Source organism: Chinchilla lanigera, unplaced genomic scaffold (genome assembly GCF_000276665.1).
Source record: "Chinchilla lanigera isolate Chin_1 unplaced genomic scaffold, ChiLan1.0 scaffold00067, whole genome shotgun sequence".
In the NCBI taxonomy this organism is placed as follows: Eukaryota; Metazoa; Chordata; class Mammalia; order Rodentia; family Chinchillidae; genus Chinchilla; species Chinchilla lanigera.
The window spans coordinates 4,669,793-4,693,318 of record NW_004955468.1 but is presented as its reverse complement, the minus strand read 5'-3'; the positions used below and the strand labels follow the sequence as shown (position 1 = coordinate 4,693,318).

The window sequence follows — 23,526 nt, the reverse complement described above, 5'->3', positions numbered from 1 at the left end:
AAGAAGAAAAATCCCAAGTACTGACCTTGGGAGTTCCCCACCTGCAAGGTCCAGGTGGATCGTGCCATTGTGAGGCCAGTCCCTATGCCCACAGCCTCCATTCACCATGCACACCCTGTGGGAGGCAGTGTCTAAGATAGCAGAGGCCCTCCCTCCTGCTGTTCACACCCCTTTATAATCCTCTCTCCCGATGGGGATAGAGCATGCGGCAGCACAGTGCCTGCCTGGCAAGCGTGAAGTCCTGAGTTTGATTCCTGGTACCAAAAAAAAAAAAAGAAAAAAAAAATTACAATCCTCCCTCCCTTTGAGAATGAGCTGAGCAAAAATGATGAGAAGTCACTGTGAAGATGAGATTTGTGAAGAGGCGGTGCCTTCTGTCTTGCCCTCTCTTCCTTCCTTCCTTGCTCACTCTGGAGGAAGCAAGCTGCAAGGTTGTAAAGTGCCCTTGGTGAGGCCCAGGCTGAGCATCAAGGAGCTGAGGGAGGGAGGCCTTCAGCCACAGCCAGTAGGGGCCAGGCCCTCAGTCCAACAGTCCTCAGGGCACCGAGTCCTGCCAACCGCCGTGCTTTTATTGTGACCATTTCTAAACATGATCAAAAGTAGAGGAAACAGTATAATAAAACCTAATGAATTCATCATTCAGATCCCACCACTTAACAAGAGGTTTTGTTTTTGCCTTATTCATTTCTTCTGTCCCTTTTCCTTTTAGTTTTTAAAGTAAACTCTAAACATGTCATATTAACCTTCATATACTCTTTGCGCATCCAAAAAACAATTCCTTCCTTCTTTTCAATGTGAGCAGACAACCAAGGATTACCAGATATCTGATGACAGTTCCTAAAACAGAGGACAGAAACCAACACCAAAAAAGGCAACTCAGAGCGAGGAGAAGGAAATTCCTCAATGAGATCAGAGTGGCTTCTACAACCATGAAACAAGATCAAGATGCTATAAAAGGAATAAAAAAGCATGTGAGTACATTAAAAATGATAGCAAACATGAAAAATAGAAGGCTTGAAAGATAACTAAAAGAAATCTCATGGAAAGCAAACACTTGGAGAAATAGAAAATGGAAAAATTAAAGGGCTAGTGTAGGAGGTCCAATACACTCCCCAGCCCCACGAATAACTGGGGTTCCACAAAGAAAGAAGAGAGAAAATGAAGAGAAGGAAACCATGGCATAGGATTTCAAGAGAATTCCTCTAAACCAAAAGATAGTATTTTGCAGAATGAAAGAGTCCATCAAGTACCGACTATAGTGAGTGAAATTTTAAGAGACTTGAGAGGAAGAAAAGGCCCCCACAAGCTTCCAGAGAGGAAAAGATAATCCACCTACAAAAGACAGGAATCAGAATGTCATAGGAATTTTCCACAAGAGTACAAGCTGGAAGGCAGCATGACAGTGCCTTTCAATTCTCAAGGAAAATAATGGCCAATCTTGATTCCACTCAGAGCCCAGCATCAGTTAAGCACAAGAGTAGGATGGAGACATTTTCTGGCACGCAGAGTTTCAAAACAGTGGCTTTCTAAAGAAGTTATAAGAGGATAAAAACCAAGCAGGAGAAAGACAAGAGCAGAGAAGTAAATAGGCTTTCGTGAAGTTCAGGGGCAGATATGTACTGGGCATCAACTAGTACCAGTCCAGATTGGAGCCGATCAGAAAGTTCTGGGGCGGAGTGCTTCCGAAAGATGAGATCCATACCCTACTAATACCTCTTTTGAGATTAGACAGTTGGTGAAGCATTTGGTGTTAAAATTAGTGTTAACAATGTAAAAAACTAAGCAAATGAAAAAACAAGGAATTACTAATTTCAAGGAATGGACACAAAAGATGGGCAGCTTAGAAAAAGTAGTTAAAGTTTACTGTAGAGCTTCACTGTGAGTGATATTTACACAGTTGCAATAAGGTGACCATGAAATATTGTTCTAACATAGTTATGATGTATCAAGAGAATGTAGGGTAAAAGGTACATGGATATCATATGCACTGGGGAGAAAAGAGCTAAATCTCCACCACCATGTGGGAAGTTAACAAATAAGACCTAATTATTGAAAAATGAAGAATTATAATAAAATAGTCAAGCCATTCAAAGATTGAAAGAATACCTATTTTATCGAAAAGAGATGAGATCAGTTGCCTCCAGGAAGTGGTTGTCAGGACAAAGGTGGAAGGAGAGAGGTAAAAAATGCTATTTTTTTTTTTTTTTTTACAGAAAGCCATTTGACTCATTGAACTATGTGCATGTATAACTTTTTAAAAATAACCACACAATCATCAGCTAGTGAGGAATGCAATGAAGCAGTGAGCATATCAGAGGGAGGCAATTTTGGAGTGGGTTGAGGAGAAAGTCATTTGAGCAAACGAAATTTGAGGCATAGACAGCCCGAAAGAAGAGGGTCAGCCATGGGAAGATCTGGGGAAAGAAGGCTACAGGCAGAGGGAACAGAAAGTGCAAAGGACCTGGGGCCAGACAGCTTAGTGAGCTGTTCACAGCAAAAAGTAAGAGAGAAGCAAAGAGTAGGGCTTGGAGGGACTGAGAGATGAGCTTGAACAAGTAACAGGTCATGCAGCATTTTACTGGCCCTGGGAAGGGTGGTGGGGATTTTATTCCAAGGGTCATGAGAAGTAGAAGGATGGATTTCTGTTTTGAAAAGATTTTGATGTATAAATGTATATTTCCATGGTGGTGCTAGACATTAAGTGCTTTGTAGGTATAGTATTAAACTCATTGAATTCTCCTAATAACAGGATGCTGTAGATACTGTTAGTTCTATTTTTTTTCCCAGAGAAGTTGAATCACATAATACTAAGCTAAGCTTCAAACTCCATAGACCCTGCTGCCTCCCCAGAGACTGCTCTGGTTGGTCCAGTGGAGGATGGAGACTATACACAGCGATTCTCAACCCTCACCATGCTTCACAAGCACCTGAAGAGCTTTAGGAAAAAAGAGAAGACCTCAGAGCACTGGCAATTTTAGAAACTCCTCAGGTGACGAAAAGGCGTTCAGGAAAAGAGTTACCAGGCTGGAGATTTTCTAAGATTCCCCAAAGATTCATGATTTTGTCGTGACACTTTCCTTTGTCATGGACCGTGGGGTCTCGGAGCAGTGAAGGACGGGTTCTTGGTAACTCTTCGGCCTCCCATTCCTTTCTCGGAGCTCAGGCATCTCACCGCTTCTGTCCCCATTCTTGACAGCCAGGTTTCTCACAGGTCTCCACCCCACTGTCACATCTCCATCACCTTTCCTTTGTCAGCACTTTCCACCTCCCTCCCCAACAGTCTATACCAAATGACTGCACAACGTGACATGAACTGGGCTTCCTGATCTCCTTTCTCTTCTTCAACCAGGTAACAGATCGAAGGGGAAAGAGAGAGCAGCATCTTGTCTGGAGTCCTGGGCCAGGGGCCAGAAGCCCGTCTTGCTGGCGTCTTATAAATGTTGATTCACATCTCTGAGTCTCAGTTTTTCTTCTGGCTAAGTGGAAAAGATACATCTTTGTGCTTTTTTATTAGAAGCTTTTGAGATCCCTGTGATTTGATCCTTGCCAGCTGTTCCAGCTGTCAGCAAGCTCCAGCCATTCTGGCTTTTCTCTCCTGACACAAGTTCAGCTTGCTCAGCCCTTGCACTGGCTTTGAACCCTTGACTTTGACCGTTCTCCCGTTACTTCTTGGCATGGTTCCTTGTTGTCATTCTGGTCACAGCTCAAATAATTATCTTACTGTGGCTTCCCCATACCACTTGCTCAAAAACAGCCATCCTTATCCTCCTCAAAGTCGTTTTCTACCCTTGACTCATTTTACTGCCTTCATAGCTCTTAGCATCACCTCCATGCATCTTCTTTACTGGTCTACCTGTCCACCTCTCCACTGAAATGTGAGCTGCAGGAGAGCAGGAATCTTGACAAGTATCTTACTGCTGTATCTTTAGCACCTAGGTAGGCCCTGACACATACCCCTGTTTGTGGATGAATGAATGCCCACAGCTGTGGAAACTCAAATGGCCCCATGTTTGCTGTGACATTGCAGCAACTTCAGACTGCTCTATATATGGATGACTTTTCACTTAAAACATCTCCATTCAGGACCAGTATATTTATTTTCCTAACTCTGTTTCCTCGAGGCTGGTCATAGCTTGGGATGACGGATGGAAGGAGATGGCCCACCTCTGGGGAGAGGGAGCTTGAGGTTCTACTAAAGCTTCAGACAAGCCCTTCCCTGGAAGGCTACATGTGGACAGTCTATTTGCGTGGAACTGGCCCCCCACTTCCTTTGCTCAGCTTCCTATCCTTTACCTTGGCAGGAAATCGAAACTTTGCCAAGTGGGTTACTAGACTACAGCTTCTGATAGCTTAGAGGTCTTTGACCCAATTTCCTGGTTGGATGTGCAAGTGGCAGATGACAAATGTCCTCATTTCCTGTAACTAGAGCAAAATAATGAAAGAAAGAAAGAAAAAAAAAACCCTGGGGCAAAAGTATTTAACCTCAAAGGCAAAGCAAGGTGAAAAAAAAAAAGAGAGAGAGAACTAACAGAGACTTAGAGGTAAGAGGCAGGAAACTTGAGGAAGATAAGCTAGAATGTTGGAGTATGTTTCCCTTCAAATCTTCTGCATGTCTGCCCACTTCCACCTTCTCCAACCACAGTGATTGCCCCCAAACCACGCTACATGTGAACTCTGGTTGTGGCCAGTTGAGAATTTCTGAGGCAGGGGCGTATCAACAGCTTTTGCAGAAAGGGGAAGTGAAATAGTCAGGGGCAGCTTTCTCTTTTCCTGCTGCCTGGGTCGGCAGGTCACACCAAGCCAGCTCCCTCCACCTCTGTTTCCTGGTAGCAGCTTTAGGCTGCTGTCTGTGTTACCCATTAACCAGGCACTAATATTTCTGTTTACCCATCTGTCATCCTGCTTTGAGGCAAGAGATTCAGACAAGTCTCACAATTGTACAGCCACCCCGATGGTCTTGGATCAGGCCCAGCCAGCCATATTTAGCTAGTGTTTATCACATCCAAAGCCCTGTGCAAGAGCCTTGTACTATCTGTAGCCAGGGAAAGATAAAGATTTCCCCCAGGAAGATGTGCTCTGCCTGCCAAGTAGAGCACAAGAGCTGATTATTAGTATAGCTTGCCAAATCCATGTTCGGCATCACGATAGAAATTAGCCCGGGTTGGGGGGAATGTATATTCCACATAAATTGGCAAGGACCACGAAGCAGGGCATTTTGTCCCCTCTCCCCCTCTGCCTCCCTGCCCTAGTTTTCCTACTACCAAGATCTGGTCATTAAACATTGTCCAGCATACCACTGGGAACATGCATTTACTCAGTAAGAGAAAGATAACTTGTAAGGCCTCTCCCTGGCTATTTGATCCTTGGGTGACTAATCCTCATGGGAAAAGAAATAGTCCCCCTTTCAGGGAGCTGCTCACCCGGTGAAACTCCTTTGCATTTGCACACCATTCTACAGTTTCTTGCCTCTGCCATAAATATTATCTCTCTGACCCTAACCAGCATCCCTTCAGTGCACAGCTGCGAGAGTGGACTTCTTACAACGGAAATCAGACCTGGGGGTGTTGGTCAGTGATAAAGCATGTGTTTCATATGCGAGAGACCCTCAGTTTGATCCCCAGCATGGCAAGGAAAAAAGTGGAAATCAAGGAATTCTACTCTCTTTCTTCAAATCCTTGGAAAGTTTCCAGAATTTGAATGACTTCCAGAAGCTCTTAGAATACGTTCAAACTCTTTTCTCTGCCCTCAAGGGCTTTGTAGGGTCTGGTCTTTGCTCCCCTTGACCTTATTTCTGTTACTCCCCTGGTTCACAATTTTACTGCCCAGACTTCAAAGCGTGGTCTCTGACCCAGCAGCGTCAGTATCACCCAGTCACTCGTTAGAAAGGCAACCAGGCGTACCGTGAGTTTGTTCCCAGATAAGGTCAACATTTCAATCAGTAGGCTGCTAAAGCATATTGCCCTTCACACCGCGAGTGGACACCATCCAATTGGCTGAGGGCGTGAAAGGAACAAAAAGGTACGGGAAAGGAGAACTTGCTGTCTCAGCCCAACAGCTTGAGCGTGGCCCTGGGTTTCTGTCCTCATTCTAACATCCATTCTCCCGTGTTTCAGGCCTTCTGACTTGGACTGAAGCAACACTACCTGCTTCTTTGGGGTTCCAACTTGCAGGTGGCAGATTCTCAGCCCCTACAATAATTGTGTGAGCCAAGGCCTCAAAAAGAATCATACACATTTTTATGTCATTTGTTGTATATCTTCTCTTGGTTCTGTTTCCCTAGAGAACCCTGGCCCGTTACCTAACGATTCTGAAATCCTAGGGGAAGGAGGAGAGTGATCTACAGCTCAAAGCACCCTCCTGGTGATCCTAATACAAGTTCAAGTTTGAAACCACTCTTCTAGCCCCACAGGCCTTCTCTCTGGCTTGGAGTTGCTGATGTTTTCTCCCTCCTCAGGGCCTTTGTACCAGCAGGTCCTGAACTGATAAAGAAGATACATTTGACATATACCAAACAGAGTCCTCCTCAGGCTCGAGGAAGGGTAATTTGTAAGAAAACAAATGTGCCTTGAGACGGTAACGCTAAGTGAAATAAATCAGATGCAGAAGGTTAAATAATCTCATGGTTTCTCCTACTCAAAATATAAATAATTTAAAGAGCAAAATAAAGATTGATGATAGGAAGCAGGGATACTGACTGTGGGAATGGGAAGGAGAGTTGGAGATGGGGGAAGATGGGAAGAAGGGGACAAAAGAGGAAGTAAAAGTGATTAAGATGTGACATGTATAGGTCCCAGTTCCCCAAGATGGGTGTAATTACTATATATCATAAACATATTCTTGTAAAAATATTTTTAAAATAAAAAGGCTGCTCCTCCCATGGGCCTTTGAACAGCAACTCCTTTTGTTTGTCAGGACTGACTCTGGGAAGCCTTTAAACCTTCTCTGCCTCCCATTCTACTTTCTCCTAAACTTTCTTTCTATTCCTTTGTAACTAGGCTCCATCTGCTAGTCTGAAATTACCTTGCTTGTGCACTTGTTTACTTGTTTCTTCACCACTTCTCCTACTTGAATGGAAGCCCCAACAGGGCAGGGGTCTTTTGTTCATTCGGTATCTTCAGCCTCTATCTAGCAAAGTGGTTGGCTGATGTAGATGGTACTTGACTTAAGAAGAGTCAACTTAGGATTTTTCAACTTTAAGGTGCTGCAAAACTCATTCAATAGAACTGTACTTTGCACTGCGGATTTGGATCTTTTCCTGGCGTAGTGCCGTGGAACGTGATGCTCTCCTACAATGCTGGGCACCAGCAGCAAGCTGCAGCAGTTACACTCCACAGCGCTCTGCTTCACTGAGCTATGGTGTTCGGTCAGCTAGGTGTGTTAAACACATTTTAGACTTGCGATGTTTTAAAGGTATGATGGGTTTATCGAAATAAACCCCCATCATAAGACAAGCAGCATCCACAGTAATCAATCTATATTTGCTGAACAAATAAATTACTAATTTCCCAACGAAGAAGTGGGTTGATATACCAAGAGATTTGAAGAAGGTTTAATATTTGGGAGTAGCTACAGCCTCACCATGAAAGTCTCAGACCAGCTCTGGCTATGTCCTAACAACCCCATGAGTCCCCAGATGACTTCATTTTGTACTTTCCAGGTTAACAAGAGCCACTGTGTCCTTGAAGAACCTGAGAATCTTGGAGTTGGAGGAGGCTGACCAGTTCACTCACTCGGCCCTTATCAGATGTGTGTTTCCTCAATGTCCTAACATGGGTGGTTGCTAATTTCTGCCTGAATGTTCCTGGAAATTGGGGAGTGACTGCCTGGCTGGGGGAGTCAGTTCCGTTTAAACAGCCCCAGCTGTTTGAAATCTCTCTCCCTGTTGTGATCTTTGCTCTTTGCTAGGGGGCTGGATAGAATACCTCTCCTGTAGAATGGGCCGTATCCCGTCCCAACCTCATAGCTATGCCATGGCATTCTCTTACTTCCTCTTCTGGGGCAGGGGAAAAAAGCAGGCATTTCGGAGTTGGAAGGCCTGGGTCTGGACTCCCTCTTACATATTGACCTTGGAAAATTACCTTAATTCTCTTTAGCTCCGTGTCTGGCACAGTCTCTGGAATTTAATATGCTTTATTATTATTGTTATGTTGTTTAAAATCTCTAAAACATTTTGTTTCATGTTTCAGGGTTTTATTCCCTGCCTGAATTATTGTCCTTCTTGTAAATGTGTCAGTGCTGAGCATGATTACATTCATCCAATTGGACTGGTATTCTTATCAACTTGTTTAAAGTTGTTTGTCTTAATGCCATCTAAATCAAATTAGCTTTTTAAAGAACCTCTAATTGTGGCAAATTCATAATAAGCTAAAATGTTCCAGAGTTTTTTCTCATATATTCCTGCTAAACCATTCTATAGTTGCTTACCTGAGGACTTCTAATTTGTTACTTATATATTCTTTATTACTTATATTTTTGAAGTGAAGAAACATCTATGCTTCACACAAATTGATATCTCTAGAGCTAAACAATACACAATAATTTCTCAGCAACTTTATATCTACAGTTTTGAGGGTGTGTGTGTGTGTGTGTGTGTCTATATGCCAGGGACAGAACTCAGAATCACATTTCATGCCTCAGAATACTCTTGGGAGATGCACCTTATCTTTGTTACTATGACTTGGAAAGCTTGGCCTTGCTAGTAAGATGCCCAAGTGCTAAAGTTGGGATTCAGAGAATTGCTGGTCCAGATTTCCTCTGAAGAAGGAAACCAGAAAATGAGCTTTTGGGTGGGTGGGAGTAATAAAGACAGGCTTTCCAAAAAAAGCTAATATTGAGGGGGATTTTGTAAGAGGGGTCGAAAGAAGTGATCAGAAGCTTGGGAGTATGGGATGGAGGTGGGGGGAGGCAAATGCAGGAAAAGTCTCTCTGGAGAATAATTTCTTAGACAGATTGGGTTCCTGACAGTTGCTTAGTGAGGCTCACCTGCAGGGGCCCCAGATCCTGTCAATAGTGTGGAAGTGGCTCTCTATTATTTTCGCATCTCCATGTGTAACTGTGATAGGTAGCTCAAGCTGCAGCCCGCAAGGCTGGGGGCTGGAGCGTTAGTTCAACCAGGGATCCTTACTCTGGAGAAATGAGTCAGGGAGGTAGGATTAGGAAGGGAGAAGGCAGGCAAAGGCAGGCAAAGGGATGATAAATTATGAGAGGAGAAGTTTTGATGACAGGGAACTGTGGACTTCTGAGCAAGAGGGAACTTGTTTTAAGCTATTGGGATAGACGGATAGCTCTGAGTTGGCTTTTGCCAGCCTTCCCGCGTCCTCAATCTAATGAGATTCCCTCAGTGTCCTCCCTTGTGTCCCCCTCATTATATTTCCATCTGAAAAGGTCTCTGTGGTTTCCACTGCATCATCTTCTCCCTCTGGCTGTTCCACCTGGTCCTCCCTCCTGTGTTTGTCCCCTCCCTGATGTGCAGAAGTGTTGTAAAAATTGTGGACACTCACTTCACAGTTTTATAATCTTTATTTTCAGTCTGTTGGAACAGATTGTTTTTTCCTGTGCTGGTGAGTGTCACTCTCAGAATGGTGGGTGTCAAGCCACATGTTGGTCTGTGTGGGGTAACATGAAGCGTGAAGGGATCCAGACCTCAGTTTCAAGGGGGAGACCCGATAACATGACAATGAATGAAGCACACATACAAAACAATGGGTCAAACTAATACAGTGAAATCCCCATCAGTAGAGATCTAAGCCCTTCTGGTCCCCTTGGCTCGGCACCCTTTGGAGATTTCCTTGCCCTCATTTAGTATTTCTCTTCCATTTCTTTCCCATTGGCTTCTTGCCAGCACCAACAGCCAGACCAGTGTCTAGGTGCTGTTTCTAAGCTTGTAGCAAGATTGCTTTAGGACTCTGCTTCCGCCAGACCTTTCCCTTCCACCAACTTCCTCACAAAGCCTAAATTTGTATTAGCTACCTTGCTTCTAACATCCTGGCCAGACAGTGCTTCTAGGCCTAGCCATTTCTTCTCATGTCACTGAGCTATGTTCACTTAGGAAGGAAAATCCAGGCAGACAGGGGTACCAGACTGGCAAGAGAGGTTTTCACCAAGTTCCAGTGATAGTTTGAGCCTGCGGATTTCTGCATCTGGGAGCTGCCAGTCTCCCTGGCTGCCCAACTCCCGAGTGACCCAGAGTGCCCTGAAGATCCAGGAAATTGCTAGTCTGTGATAAAGTCCGAACTTGGCATTCTCTCTGTTTGACTCATGCCCCTGTCCCCACTTGTCACCTCTGCTGTCTCTTTGGCTCTGCACCTCAGCAGGGAGGAGCCCTGATGGCGCAGCAGCTGCAGCCCTTCACCAAAAGTTCTGCGCACCACCGAAGAAGAGAAGTAGAACAGCAGCGGGTCCAGGGTGGCATTGAGAGAGCTGAACACCACAGCCTCCTTCCGCCACGGGGGGCTTTCTCTTAAGAAAAACCCCACCAGGTGTGACAAGTTGTAAGGTCCGAAGCACAGGAGGAAGTTGAGCAGGGTCACGACAGCCAGTCCCACGGCTCGCCGCCGCCTCTGGGTTCCCACATGAGGCTGGGTAAGCATAATCCACACAAAGCGCCAGTAGCAGAAGATGGTGACCGCCATGGGGATGAAGAAGAGGACCAAGCACAGCTCCAGCCGCACGGGCAGCACCAGGTCCAGCTGCTCTTTCGTGAAGTTCTGATAGCAGGTGACTTCGTTTCCATCTCTCACCTGCTCGGTTGAATTCAAGTACTGAACAAAGATCACAATGGTGCAGTGACCGAAGGACAGGATCCAGGCTACCAGAGCAGCGATCACTCCGTATATAGGCCGCCGAGAGAGCTTGTACTGCACAGGGAAGGCCACTCCCAGATAGCGCTCGATGCTGATGCCTGCCAAGAGCCACGTGCTGCAGTAGATGCTGCTGTAGAAGCCAAACCCAGTGAGGGCGCAGACGATCTGAGGCAGATACCAGCGGAAGTTGGACGCAGCCTCAATGATCCGAAAGGGCAGCAGCAGCAGCAGCAGGAGGTCAGCCATCGTCAGGCTGAGCAGGAGGATGTGCACGGGCGCAGGCTGGGGCTGGCGGACCCGCCCCACAAAGGCCCGCAGGGCCAGGAGGTTGGCGGGGAGGCCAATAAGGAAGATGAGGAGGTAGGCTGTGAGGATCAAGGAGCTGTGCCAATCAAGCATCATTCTGGAGGAGGATGGAAAAGTGCAGAGTCAGGAGGCCCCACTTACAGCCTGCAGACTGTCCTCCTCTGGTTCAGGATGCAGACATCCTCCCCGGCACGCTCCCCTTCCTCCCAGCCCAAAGCTTTCTGCTGCCACCACTGCTTGCTCACACCACCTGCCAGAACTGCCCAGAGCAATTATTGACTTTGCCTTGGGCGGGATATTAAGCAGCATTTATTACTTTTGCCATCCTGAGTCTCTGGGGGAGACCAACCCTCGGCTCCCCAAGGGAATTCCCCCTCCAGTTTCCCTGGCCTTTCTCCTACTGACCTCACAGATACAGGAAGTTACTGTTACCAGTTTCCATCTTGAGCCTGCAGGAGAGGAAGGCATCACAGCCAGGAGAGGGCTACAAGGCACGTTTCAGGATCAGGAGACAGAGAGCTCAGGCACTGTGGACTCTGGGCTGGCTGTCCCGGCTCCCAGCCTACCTCCCTACCCTCCTATCCTCTCCTTCTGCAGAGCACAATTTTCCTCCACCTTATTCAACCCTATTCAACTACTCTGAGATGTTATTGCAAAGGGGGATCTGGGGCAGAGTGGGAAGAAGCTAGCACTATGCTTTGGAGCTCATCCCCCAGAGACTATAACAAAGATGTTCAGAAAAGCCCACAGACTACTACGGAGCCTGGTATTTCACCTATAAATAGAAGAACTCCAATTCTTCCTGGGGTGACTCAGTTTCCACTGGATTGGTAACCCTTGCTGCCTACACACATCCATCCTCTCTGGATTCCCCAATCAGAGGTTCCCTGCCCTGCACACAGGATAGCTCCTGCCTCTGGGGTCTGACCCTATTATTCCAGTTTCTCCAGCACCGCCCCCCAATGCCTTCCTGTCAAAGTTTGATCCTGCAGTCAAGTCCCAGAGCACCAGCGCTAGGTTAGCCATCTTGCCTTGTCTTTGTTCTTGATAGATGGCTTCTTGGGGTTAGTCCTGAAGGCAAGTCTGGTAGCCGAGGGGAAAGAGGAACAGCACTTTAGCTACAGCCACTGCCCATTTCACACAGGAAAGTATTGCAAGGGACCTGGCTGGTGGAAAGCTTTTATACCTTTGGGGTCACGTGACCAGACCAGAGAAAAGAAGCACTGTTTCCTCCCAAGCCCAAAGTATAGGGCCTCTGCATCTCCATTCTTTCCCTGGAGAGCCTCTCTCTGACTCCCAAACACAGATTTTTCTGTCCTGACTTCCTGTTTGTTTTTTATTTTAACCCCACTCATTTTTACCACGTCCCAAGTCAAATTCTCTTCTTTTCTCTTTACTAGGCATTTTCTTCTGTTAGTACCTACACTGCCAATTTCATTATCAGAAAATGAGTTTCCTGCTTCCTTTTATTCTTCTCTTTTCTCTTTTTTTGTATGTATGATCTCCTGCCCTACACCATAACAATTTTCCTGTGCCTCTCAGATGAAACAGATTGGTTCTAGGATCCTAGCTTCTGTCTTATTATGGTAGAAATAGCATGGGATTTAAGGTCATGAAGATGTCGGCTCAAGTCCAAGTCCTTTTATTAGGGCTCTGGGGAAGTTCAATTTTCTGAACTTTTGCTTCCTTTTCTGTCAAGTAGGCATGGGAATATTAACCTCACAGGATTTCTGAAAGGACTTGATGAGATTGCAGATACAAAGTGCATAGTCCGGGGTTTAGCATTTAGTGGATGCCCTTACATTCATCCTCCTTTCAAGCCTGTTGGGCAGATTCATACACTAAGAGCCTGGAGGCTCCATTGCCCACCTTACTGGGAAATTGTTAGGAATCCAGGAGACCCAAGTTCAGGTGCCTATATGGTTCTTCACAGGGTTGAAGAACTGGTCCTTTCTCTCTTATATTCCCACTCTTGGGATGAACTACTCTTGTTCTTTTCTGTCTTTCCCCCTTTCTGATCTGCTTAGAGGTCCAGGTTAAAAACTTCTGTGTCCTTTTACAGTACGCACCCAAGAAATCCAGGTGTGGTGGTCCATGCCTGCAATCCCAGCAGCAATAGCTAAATTGCTATGAGTTTGGTACCAACCAGGGCTACATGGTAAGGCCAGCCTGAAGCACACAGGGAGACCCTGTCTCCAAATACAAACAAAGAAAAAAAGCAATATGCACCCAAGGAAATCAGACGGTCACAGCATGATTCTCTGTTATTTCTGTAGTGCAGGAGATGAAACCCAGGGCTTTGTGCATGCTAGGAAAACCTTCTCCCACTGAACCAAACCCTTAGCCCCACATTTTCCTTCTGGTCTAGGGAATGGGTGTTTCTTTTGATGTCTGGGGTCTGATCCCTCCTTATAGAATCTCTGTTCTTTCCCTAAGACATGCTGATTCCCTAGTGATTTCTCATTCATTCATTCCTTTTACTCTTTTTGTGGCCTAGGACCTTGGATTCAGATACCTTAATATTTAGTTTTTCATTCACTTCAGCTCTGCTGTCTTCTAGAGCTAAGGAGTTTTCCCTCTTCTTTTATTGCCTTTTCTCTTTCCTTGGATAGCTCACCTTACCCTACTCATCTCCTTAACATTAGAGCTCCATAAAACCTAGTTCTAAGCCCAGTTTGACGTCACATGTCTGTAATCCAGCTACCCAGGAGGCTGAGGAAGGACGACTGTACGTCTGGGCTGGCCAGTGTGGACAACTTAGTGAGATTTTGTTTCAAAAGAAAATTTTTTAAAGAAAAGGGATGAGGCTGAGAATGCTCGGAATGATTCTCAGTGGCAGACCAGGCACAGTCCTTGGGTTCAATCCTCATTACAACAGCAGCAGCAGCAGCAGCAGCAGCAACAACAACAACAACAACTATAAACTTGATTCTAGAGTCTCTCCTACTTCCATCCTCTGCACTTATCTAATCCATCACATGAACATGACATATCTTTCCACTTATTTAGGTCTTTAATTTCCTTTGGCAATGCTGCCTAGTTTTTAATCACAGGAGTTTTGTATGTCTTTTCTTAAGTTGATTCTGAAGTGTTTTGGAAGTGATTGCAAATTTAATTTTTTTAAAATTTTATTTTCCAATTGTTTGCTGCTCTCATTAACATCTCTTAGTATCCTTCCTTGCAGATATCTGAGTTTATCATAATCCATTTATTACAGTGGGGATTTGTATTGAATAAGCATAAAGTCCAGCCCCCCCCTTATGACAGCCCATTAAGGCAGGGAGCTTGGCCCTTTTGCTAACCACTGTATTCCCAGGGCCTGGCCCGGAGCCTGACATGGTTCAGGCACTCTATAACAATTTCCTAGATGATGAACAGATGGATAAATGGAAGAATTAGAAGCGGGTGGGGGGATGATGGTGTTCAAAACTTCAGAAGTGTTTGTCCTTAGATGCTTCATTTATCTGCTTCTGAGAGTTGATAGGAAATTCCAGCTAATAACTACTTGAGAACTCTTGTGGATTAAAGCACTCCCCCACCCAAAAAGCCATGGGAATCTTTCTCTGTGGTCAATATTGATAATTTAGGTGAATATACATTTATTATATAGATTCCCCTTGCTAAATAATGAGAAGGTAAAAATAAGAGACTTTATAGGATAAAGGGGAATAATGGATTTCACCACTTGTGATATGAACAATAAACAGTTATTGTTTCATTCATTTATTCATTCACTCACTCACTGTATAAATCAGTCTACCCCCAGGACAGTGGTGACGAACCTATAGCACACCTGCCACAACAGGCTCTTTGTACCACTGAAAGTTCTAAAAAGTTCACCGTCGCTGCCCTAGGCTGTGCCAGGGTCTGTGCCAAGCATTGGAGATACCAGAACACATAGACATGGTTTTGCAATTAAAAGTTATGTTCCAACGAGGGAGATAGACAATAAACAAGTAAATATGAACACAGGAGCACTCACACAGTGACGTGCACTATGGAGGAAAGAAGCAATGTGATGGGAAAGGGAGGGCAGTCAAGGACTGGCAGGGCTTCTTGAGTCGGGCTCGAGGACCATCTGTGAGCTTACTGTAGAGCTGAATTCTAAAAGGGGCTGTGAAACCATGGTCAAGGCCAAAGAACAGAATGCAAGGCAGAAAGCATCTCTATGTGGCAGGATCAGAGGACCGGAGCAGTGGGAGCACGGTGAGCAGGAGACGAAGTTCTATGGCACCTTTCTGATGGCGTGAAACATTCGGGTTCCATCCTTAAGCAGTGGGAAGCCACTTGGGGCCCTAAGAGAGTTGCATGATGTGATTTTGATTTTAGAGGATCCAGTCCTCTGCTAAGTGAAAAGTGGTCTCCAAAGGGATGAATTGGAAGCAGAAAGATCAGCTAGGGAAGATTCTTGCATACCTGAGGTGGATGGGGTATGGATTAGGGAGAACGTAGCAGTGGATGCAGAGATGACCATTTGGGATTCAGTATACCTATCTTGAAATAAATAATAAATGAAGGATGGAGAAATGGGACTCTTCCAGGAAAAAAGAAGGAAAGTGATTCTAGGCCATATGTTCAAGTGGGTTCTAAGATGTTTTTGTTCTACTGTGCCATACAGTTCACTCTGCTTCCGCTTCTGTATTGCTCTCTTTGAGTCCCTGCAGTGGCTTCACCAGGGCAGATCATTCTGCTGTGGAGGTGACAGTTTATGCCCTCTGGCATTTGCATGTCCTCTGTAGTTGCCACTTGAACAGCCCTTCCTCTGTCATTCAAATAGTGCTGTCCTCCAACTCTGCAGTCTTCACACAGCCCACCTCCAGTGTTGCAGAAATGAAGGAGAGCATCTCAGAGTGGCATCTTGGGAGTATGCTGTGAACCCTGCCTGTAGAGTGGGAATCTGGAAGTTGTTACCACCCACTGCTGATCACCATAGCCCAGCCTCCCTCTGCAGAGACCTCCTTTCCTTCACTCTCTGTTCAACTGCTTCCTGTGAATGACACCACTCCTGGCCGATAATACCAGCTGGGATGGCTGCATAATGGCCCCCTCCAAAGTCCTTCACATCCTAATCCCTAGAACTTGGGAATGCTACTTCACATGGCCAAAAGGACTTTATAGATGTGATTATGAACTTGAGATAGGGAGACGATCCTGGGTTATCTAAGCTGGCCCTAAATGGAATCATAAATGTTCTTATAAGAAGGAGGCAGAGGGTGGCTTCAGACAGACAGAGAGGAGAAGATGGTAAGATCATAGAGGCAGACATGGAGTGATGTGGCTACAAGCCAAGGAATAGCAGCAGCCACCAAAAGCTGGAAAAGGCAAGGAATGGATTTTCCCCTAGAACCTCCAGAAGAAGGGATAGTCCTTCCCATACCTTGTGCTCCATCCCACCCAAACTCTTGGCTTGAGTCACCCCAAAAGTGACATCAAGGAAGTTCCCACAGGCAGTTACCCAAATGTCCTGACATGGACCAGCTGGGATTTCAAAGATAGAATGACTAACTTTCAAATGGTCAAGTCCACAGAATTTCTTCTGGGAACTTCCAGAGCAGGCTGTGTTGTCCTTGTGATGGACAGCAAGAGAAAGGACTTAGGTGTGTCCTCCATGAGAGGGTAGAGTGCTGGGGTTAGATAAAAGTTTAAGGAATTTGGCTTAAGGATGAAGCTATTCTCTTTCAGTATTTTGAGCCATAACTTGTACACCTTTATCAGTACCTGGGAATGTTCAGGGTCCTGGCTTTGGTCCCTGCAGGGAGAATATGCTGCTGGATAGGTCACAGATTGATTAAGGTGCTCTGGGTTGGAAGGTCAGGACTGAGAAAAACTGCAGGTGGAGAGACCCTACACCTTCATTGCAGGCCAGTGACAGTGACTTCAGATTTCTGGCCTCCAGAACTGTGGGATAATACACTCCTGTTGTAGGTAGCTGTGAGGACATGCACCTGTGATCCCAGTAAGCTGGGAGGTTGAGGAAGGAGGACTGCAAGTTTGAGCCCAGCCTGGGCAAGTTGGGGAGATCATCTCAAAATAAAACACTAAAAAAGGGCTGGTGATATAGCTCAGTGCAAAGACTCTGTGTTGAACCCTCAGTAACACACACATACACACACAGATGAGAAATAAAGTATGAAGCCTTGTAAAGACACGGAGGAACCTTAAACACATATTGCTAAGTGAAAGAAGCCAACCTGGAAAGGCCACATATTGCATTCCAATTATGTGACATTCTGGTTCACTGATTACTTGAACAGGGTAAGGGATGAATAAATCAAGCACAGAGGATTTTCAGGGCAGCAACACTTTTCTGTATGATACTACAGTTGTCAATACATGTCCTTACACACTTACCAAAACTCACAACTGTTTGGATGTGGTGGTGCACCCTGTAATGCCAGCACTCTGGGAGGCTGAGGCAGGAGGATTGTAAATTTAAGCTCAGCCTGGGGCAACTAAGTGAGACCCTATCTCAAAATAAAGCATAGAAAGGCCTGGGGATATAGCTCAGTGCAAAGGCCTTGTGTTCAATCTCCATTATCTGAAAAAAAAATCATAGATACATTTTTATTATTTTAAGCCACTAAGTTTGTGGCACTTTGTTACAGCAGATGTAGGAAACCAGTATATCAGTCAACACTCACTGCCCATTCTGTGACACCAAGTGCCAGGTCCCATGCTAAGATCTTATGAAGAGAAACTCATTTAACCCTTAAAATATTCTCTGGACTTGGCACACTCATCCCCTTTTACAGATGAGGAAACTGAGGTGTAGAGAGGTTGTTAGGTAATTTGCCTGAAGTCTCATCTGGTAAATGGAGGACTGAACTCTGAACTTGGGACTTGAATGTAGTTTCCATGGTCCTCACATGACGCTGAGCTCCCCACTGTCCAGGAAGGGCCCTGGGTAAAGGAGGAGGAGACAAGGGCCCTGATGCATCTGCACAGTCGGAAGCTTCCCTGCCAGTGGGTCCTCCATGTTCCCCAGCAGCACAGGGCATGACCTTCAGCCCCAGGATCCCAGGGTCCAGGCAGCTCTCAATCTTTCTCATGCTACAGTGCTTGCTCTGTTGCCAGATCCCAGACAGGATGGTTTTCCATTCCTCCTCCCTCCCCTTCTCCAAACACTTTGGATACATAGGGAATAGACAGAGGACAGCATCGACCGTTTCTCTGTACCCAGCTTACCATATCATTTAGCTTTTATGGTTTCTATAAATGTTTATAAGGACCTGAATTTGACTGTGAAACAGAACTAAGGACTTGGGAGGTTGACTTTCTCCTGGAACCCAGGAGAGGACTTCTGACCACTTGCTTCCTCCTGTCCCCCTTCTCCATCTGCTGTCTGTGCCCAGCTGGCCTTCAGACCAGGAAGGGGACCGAAGCGCCCCACCCTCTAAACACACAGGGCTTCCGGGCCAGACCCCCAGCCAGCTTTCATGGCTTACATAGCCCTTGGGAAAGGCCAGAAGGCAGCTGGCTGCTTCCCTGGTGGCCTTTCTGTGTTGACCTTGAGCAAAGGAGGAGAGGCGGGAGAGTTTCCGGACGTGGAAGTGGTGCGGATTCCTTGGGGCGAGCCGGATGGGTCAGGTGCTGGCTGATCCTGCAAAAGGTGAGCCCAACTGAGGGCAAAACTGGTCCCTCTGCTTTCCTTTCTCATGGTAGCGCCCTCTGTTTTCCTGCGTCGTGGGTTTCTAGCACATCCATGATTCATTTTCCTCTAGTAGTTGTGACATTTCTGGAGCCACCAAGGTTTCTGGTACAGTTTGCAGAATCATAGGGAACTTGAATTAGACCACTGCTTCTCCAGAGGCATGAAGAGGGGATGAGAAACTCCTAGGCATGTGTGTAGAGGGGAGGAGAGATCCTACATGTGGTTCAAGAATGCCAGGCTGCCTGTAATCCCAACATTCCTGGAGGCTGAGGCAGGAGGATGACAAGTTTAGCCCATCCTGGGCAACTTTGTGAGACTTTGTCTCAAAACGAAAAATAAAAAAGGGCTGGAGATGTAGTACAGTGAAAAAGCCCTGGGTTCAATCCCTAGTGTTGAAAAAAAAAAAAAGACAATGCTAGGAAATTTCTGAGGGGAGCAAAAAGCCCTGGTTTTCTCAATACAAACTAGAAAGTAAAATTTGTGCTTACATAAAACAGGAACTGGTTAAAGAAAGATTGAGAAACAGTGATGCAGTTGGCGTAACCCTTGAAGACTGGCCCTCAGACACGTTTAGATAAACCAGGGTCCTCCGTACGCAGAGCTACACTCACAGCCCTCTCTGCCAATGGGGGTTTGCACACCAGCAGGGCACAGTGCAGTGCAATGCAGAGGGCTAGGGGTAGCGTGCAGATGGAGTTTTAGTTTGGAGGCTCTGGCAGGGGTCCCATTTTCTTCTCCCTTGGCCTTTGCTGTGCCACGATCTGAAGCCACACAAAATCAGCATCCAAAGTCCCCTTCCGGCTGCACAATTTTTTGACACTTACTAAGATCAAAGCCACTTATCTAAGTGAGAGATTGTCGATATGTGCCCCAAATCCAAACACCAAAGGCTTAAGCACATAGAGGTTTGTTTTTCTCGTGTAACATGACAGAAATATGTGCCTGGGCTTGCATGGCTGCTCAGGATCATAGCTTCTGCCTCACCTTCCCTAGACTTTGGTTTTGGCTTCATGATCACAAGGATCTTTCTTTTCTTTCTTTCTTTCTTTCTTTCTTTCTTTCTTTCTTTCTTTCTTTCTTTCTTTCTCTCTCTCTCTCTCTCTCTCTTTCTTTCTTCCTTCCTTCCTTCCTTTCCTTCTTTCTTTCCTTCTTCCTTCCTTCCCCTCTTTCTTTCTTTCTCTCCCTTTCTTTCTTTCACAGCACTAGGGATTAAACACATTGCACTGAGCTACATCCCTTTTATAAATTTTGAGTCATGGTCTCACTGAGTTGCTAACTTGCCCAGACTGGCTAAAATTGCAATTCTAGTGCCTCAGCCTCCCAGAGTTCTGGGTTTGCAGGCCTGGGCCACCATACTTTGCAGAGAGGGTCTACATTCAGAGCAAAAAAACAGGGATAGGGAGAACAGAAAACAAGAGACACGTGGGAGCTGAATCTATCCCTCTCTTAAATCATGAGAATGATGGGTTGACTAGAAGCCACACACAGGGGAGTTCTGCTGGCTTTTCACTGCGTCCCCTGACAACTCCCAGCTGCAAGGGCCTGGGAAAGTGAATATTCATTGAGCACATCCCCAACTTGACAAAACAGGGGTTGGGTTGGTTAGTAAGGAAAAGGGAGAGGACCCCCAAATTATATAAACCTTGAATAGCAAACATGAGGAGCAAAAATCTCTAGGGCCGACATAGACAAAGTACATAAGAAGCTGTAAGATTTTAGATGTTTTATAAATTGTCATTACTAGTATACAATATACAGAAAAGAAAGCACACTAATCTTAGGGATAGTGGATAGTGACCACATCTGCACTACATTTGTGTAGCTACCACCCGGGTCCAGAGATAAATCTGCTTTTGGTGCCCCTTTCCGTTGTCAAACCACCCAAGATAACCACTATTCTGACTTCTGCTGCGCAGAGAAGGGGATTTACCATCCTAGGTGTTAGAGAAGAGGTGATCTGTGGAGAAGAAAGAGAGGAAGTGAGAGACCACACTTGCTATTACTGCTGTCCTCTGCCCCTTAAATTATTCTAATTCCCTTCGCACAGCCTCCCTCTCAAATGTCACCAGAAACTGAGGGTTGCTAGTTTCATTTTCTCTGATGTGGTTCTGTGTGAAAGCTTCTAATCAGTGAGAACTGGGTTCTGCTGGCTGTGAGAGAACGACCCCAAGTAATACTGCTGTAAGTGAGGTAGAGTTCTGCTCTTCTGCCACATATAGTGGGAGCAGTCTGCAGGGATGCAGTGCGGGCAGCCCTTGACTGTCTTTGGCAACCCCAGGAAGATCCCAAAGGCCCATCTTCCTTCTGGGTCCCTGCTCTACAAACCCTAGGATGGCCCTGGCTCTCACAGTTAGTCCAAAATTGAAGCTGAAGCCCCAACCATCACATCTGTATTCCTGGAAACAAAATGGAAAGAAAAAAAAGAGAAGAAACACACTCACCCCTTCTCATTTTGAGAGATTTCTCAGAGGTTCCAGTTCTGCTAATAACACATTGGCAAGAGCTTATTCAAATGGCCACACCTCACTGCAAAGAAGTCGGAGTGCAATGTGCTGCTAGAAATCGAGCTTTAAAAAGAGTTAAGGGCAGAAGCTGGTAGTCTCTTCCAAACTACACTTTTGCAACTTTTGTAGGTAAACCTTCCCACCCAGATTCTGCATCTTTGCGGTGTGTCCCCAAAGGCCTCCTGGGCACCTCAGGAAGCCCCGGCCCTGCTTACCCCATCCACTCTGGGCTTCTCAGGAAAATGGGAGGATTTCCCGGCAGATGGGAAAGAATGCACCACCCAGAGCACAGCGGCCAGACTGTTGTCAGACTGCCTGGCTCGGCAGTGCCTCCCAGCATCGGACGCACATGATCTAAGCCAAGTTCCATTAACAGCAGTCAGTTCTGTCTCAGAGACAGAGAATCAGATCTGAGCATTTCGCTGAGGGCCACCCCAGCCAATATAATTAGGCAAACCTGAGATTACGTGTATCTGTATTTTCTGTGATACAAGCACCACTTACTTTTTAATGTAAGAACTCACTTAATCCCAGCGCTGGGGGACAGAAGCCAGGGGGCCACTGCCAAAGCAGCTGCCACCCTGCATGGTGGATGGTGGGGTGCCTGTGTGGACTGGCTGTGTCCTTCAGTGCCAGGCCAGCCAAGAGCCGTGGGCCACAGTGGACACTGCTGCAGGAGCAGAGGCAACAGCAAGCAGAGGGAGAGCTTTGCTCCGACATCAGAAAGAGGTCAGGGCCTCTGGGGTGGGAGTGGCAGATCTGGCCACACTCAGCCGAGGACAGGATGAGGCTGTCAGGCTTGTCAGGAGTGACGAGAAAAGTGGAAGCATATGACGCTCGCTGAGAATGTTCTGCCTGAGTTGAGGTCAGATTTCCCACCCTGTGTCTCTCTGACACCTGCTTTAGCTCCCTTCTTAACCTCGATTTCTCTGCTTTCCACGAGTATTCTCCCTAGACAAGAAGCGCTCTTACAGGATTTTGAGGCTTTGGAGGTGCCCTGTAACCACATGAAGTGACAGCAGACGTGATAGCCTGTGGGTTGCACCAATGCTCCAGCCTGTCTTCCCATCACAGGCACCTTCTGGGCTCTGCTGAGCGGGATGGACTGGGTTTGAGGGAGGACGCTAGTTTGCCAGCTCTCTTCCTACACGGCAGCTTCTGGCCAGGTAGGACACTGGCCACTGCCCGGATCTCCAGGCTGCTCTGAGCGCCTTAGCTGACCATACGTGCCTATAGCAGAGCCCAGGGCTGGGGTCAGGGGAGCCACAGAAACAAAGGAGGCAAGAGCAAGTTCCCAAGCACAGGAGGAGGGAGTTTGGGTCGCCATGGTGACACTGCTTCTCTCTGCTGTTCCCGGGCTGCACTAGGATGGGGGCCTTTCTTGCTCCCTCTGGACAGCATGCTAAGATACCCATGATGATAGTGACTTTGTACTGGCCTCCTGTATCCACGCCTTTCTTTGTTTCCTTAAACTCACAAAGGTCTTTTCTTTTTTCTTTCTTGAAAGCTGGTCTTATTAAGTTGCTAAGTTGTCCAGGCTGGCTCAAGCTTGAGATCCTCCAGCTTCAGCCTCCCAGGGAGCTGAGAAGACAGGTGTGTGCCACCATACCCATCCGTTCTATTTGGTGTGACCTGGAACCATGGACTGCACTACTAACCTCTAATTGCCCTGTACCAATGGGTGTCAACCCATTTAAGGGGCTGCTGAGTTAGAGGAAAGCTGGGCAACAACGTGCCTCTCTGTCCTGAACACGGATGGACCCAGCTATGTGGTATCCCCTCTGGCCTGGCAGCAGTACTGACTGAGCCTCTGCCTCCATTCGCAATCACACCCATCCTCTTTCTTCACCATTGCTCCCCATCAGATTGTCCCCACCAGTGGTACCCTCCAGGAGTCTCCCACAAGACCTAGCACTTCTCCAGGTCACACTGCTTGGATGGTGAAGTGCTTTCCACAGAATATCCAGGTAAACCCCTCAGAGTTCTGTGAAAAGGACAGCCCTGAGGCAGGCGTGCTAGTGCATGGACCTCTGTAATCCCAGTACTCTGGGAGGGTGAGGCAGGGGGATCCTAAGTTCAAACCCAGCCTGGGCAATTTAGGGACTTAGCAAGCTTCAGTCTCAAAGTAAAGAATTTTTAAAAAGAGCTGGGGAGATCACTCAGTGTGAAGGTCCTGGGTTCAATCCCCAGTATAAAAAAGAAAAATACTCAGGCATGTGCCTTGACTACTGGTCATTCAAAACGGCAGGGAACATTTGTCTTC

The 23,526-nt window shown here is 46.4% G+C and overlaps 1 protein-coding gene and 1 long non-coding RNA gene across 4 annotated transcripts; both read right to left on the bottom strand.

Moving 5' to 3' along the window:
- Positions 1-9,500: 9,500 nt before the first annotated feature.
- On the bottom strand, positions 9,501-12,242 carry LOC102018708 (free fatty acid receptor 2). Of its 3 annotated transcripts, none has more exons than XM_013522278.1 (2): positions 11,514-12,242; positions 9,501-11,205 (listed from the first exon to the last, which is right to left on the bottom strand). In XM_013522278.1, exon 2 carries the CDS (start codon positions 11,202-11,204, stop codon positions 10,212-10,214), a length of 993 nt encoding a protein of 330 aa, XP_013377732.1. In that variant the 5' UTR covers position 11,205; positions 11,514-12,242; the 3' UTR covers positions 9,501-10,211. The 3 variants fall into 3 exon arrangements, with proteins under 3 accessions (XP_013377732.1, XP_013377733.1, XP_005400109.1); XM_013522279.1 differs by having other exon boundaries at positions 11,541-12,242; XM_005400052.2 differs by having other exon boundaries at positions 12,140-12,242.
- An 8,249-nt stretch (positions 12,243-20,491) lies between these two features.
- Positions 20,492-21,569, bottom strand: LOC106150196. Its single transcript, XR_001236872.1, has 3 exons — positions 21,479-21,569; positions 21,201-21,326; positions 20,492-20,716 (listed from the first exon to the last, which is right to left on the bottom strand). It is a non-coding gene; the product is annotated as an uncharacterized LOC106150196 (long non-coding RNA).
- Positions 21,570-23,526: the final 1,957 nt, after the last annotated feature.

Coding starts and splice junctions, on each gene's coding strand:
- LOC102018708 (XM_013522278.1), bottom strand. CDS start 11,204: ATGATGCTTGATTGGCACAGCTCCTTGATCCTCACAGCCTACCTCCTC.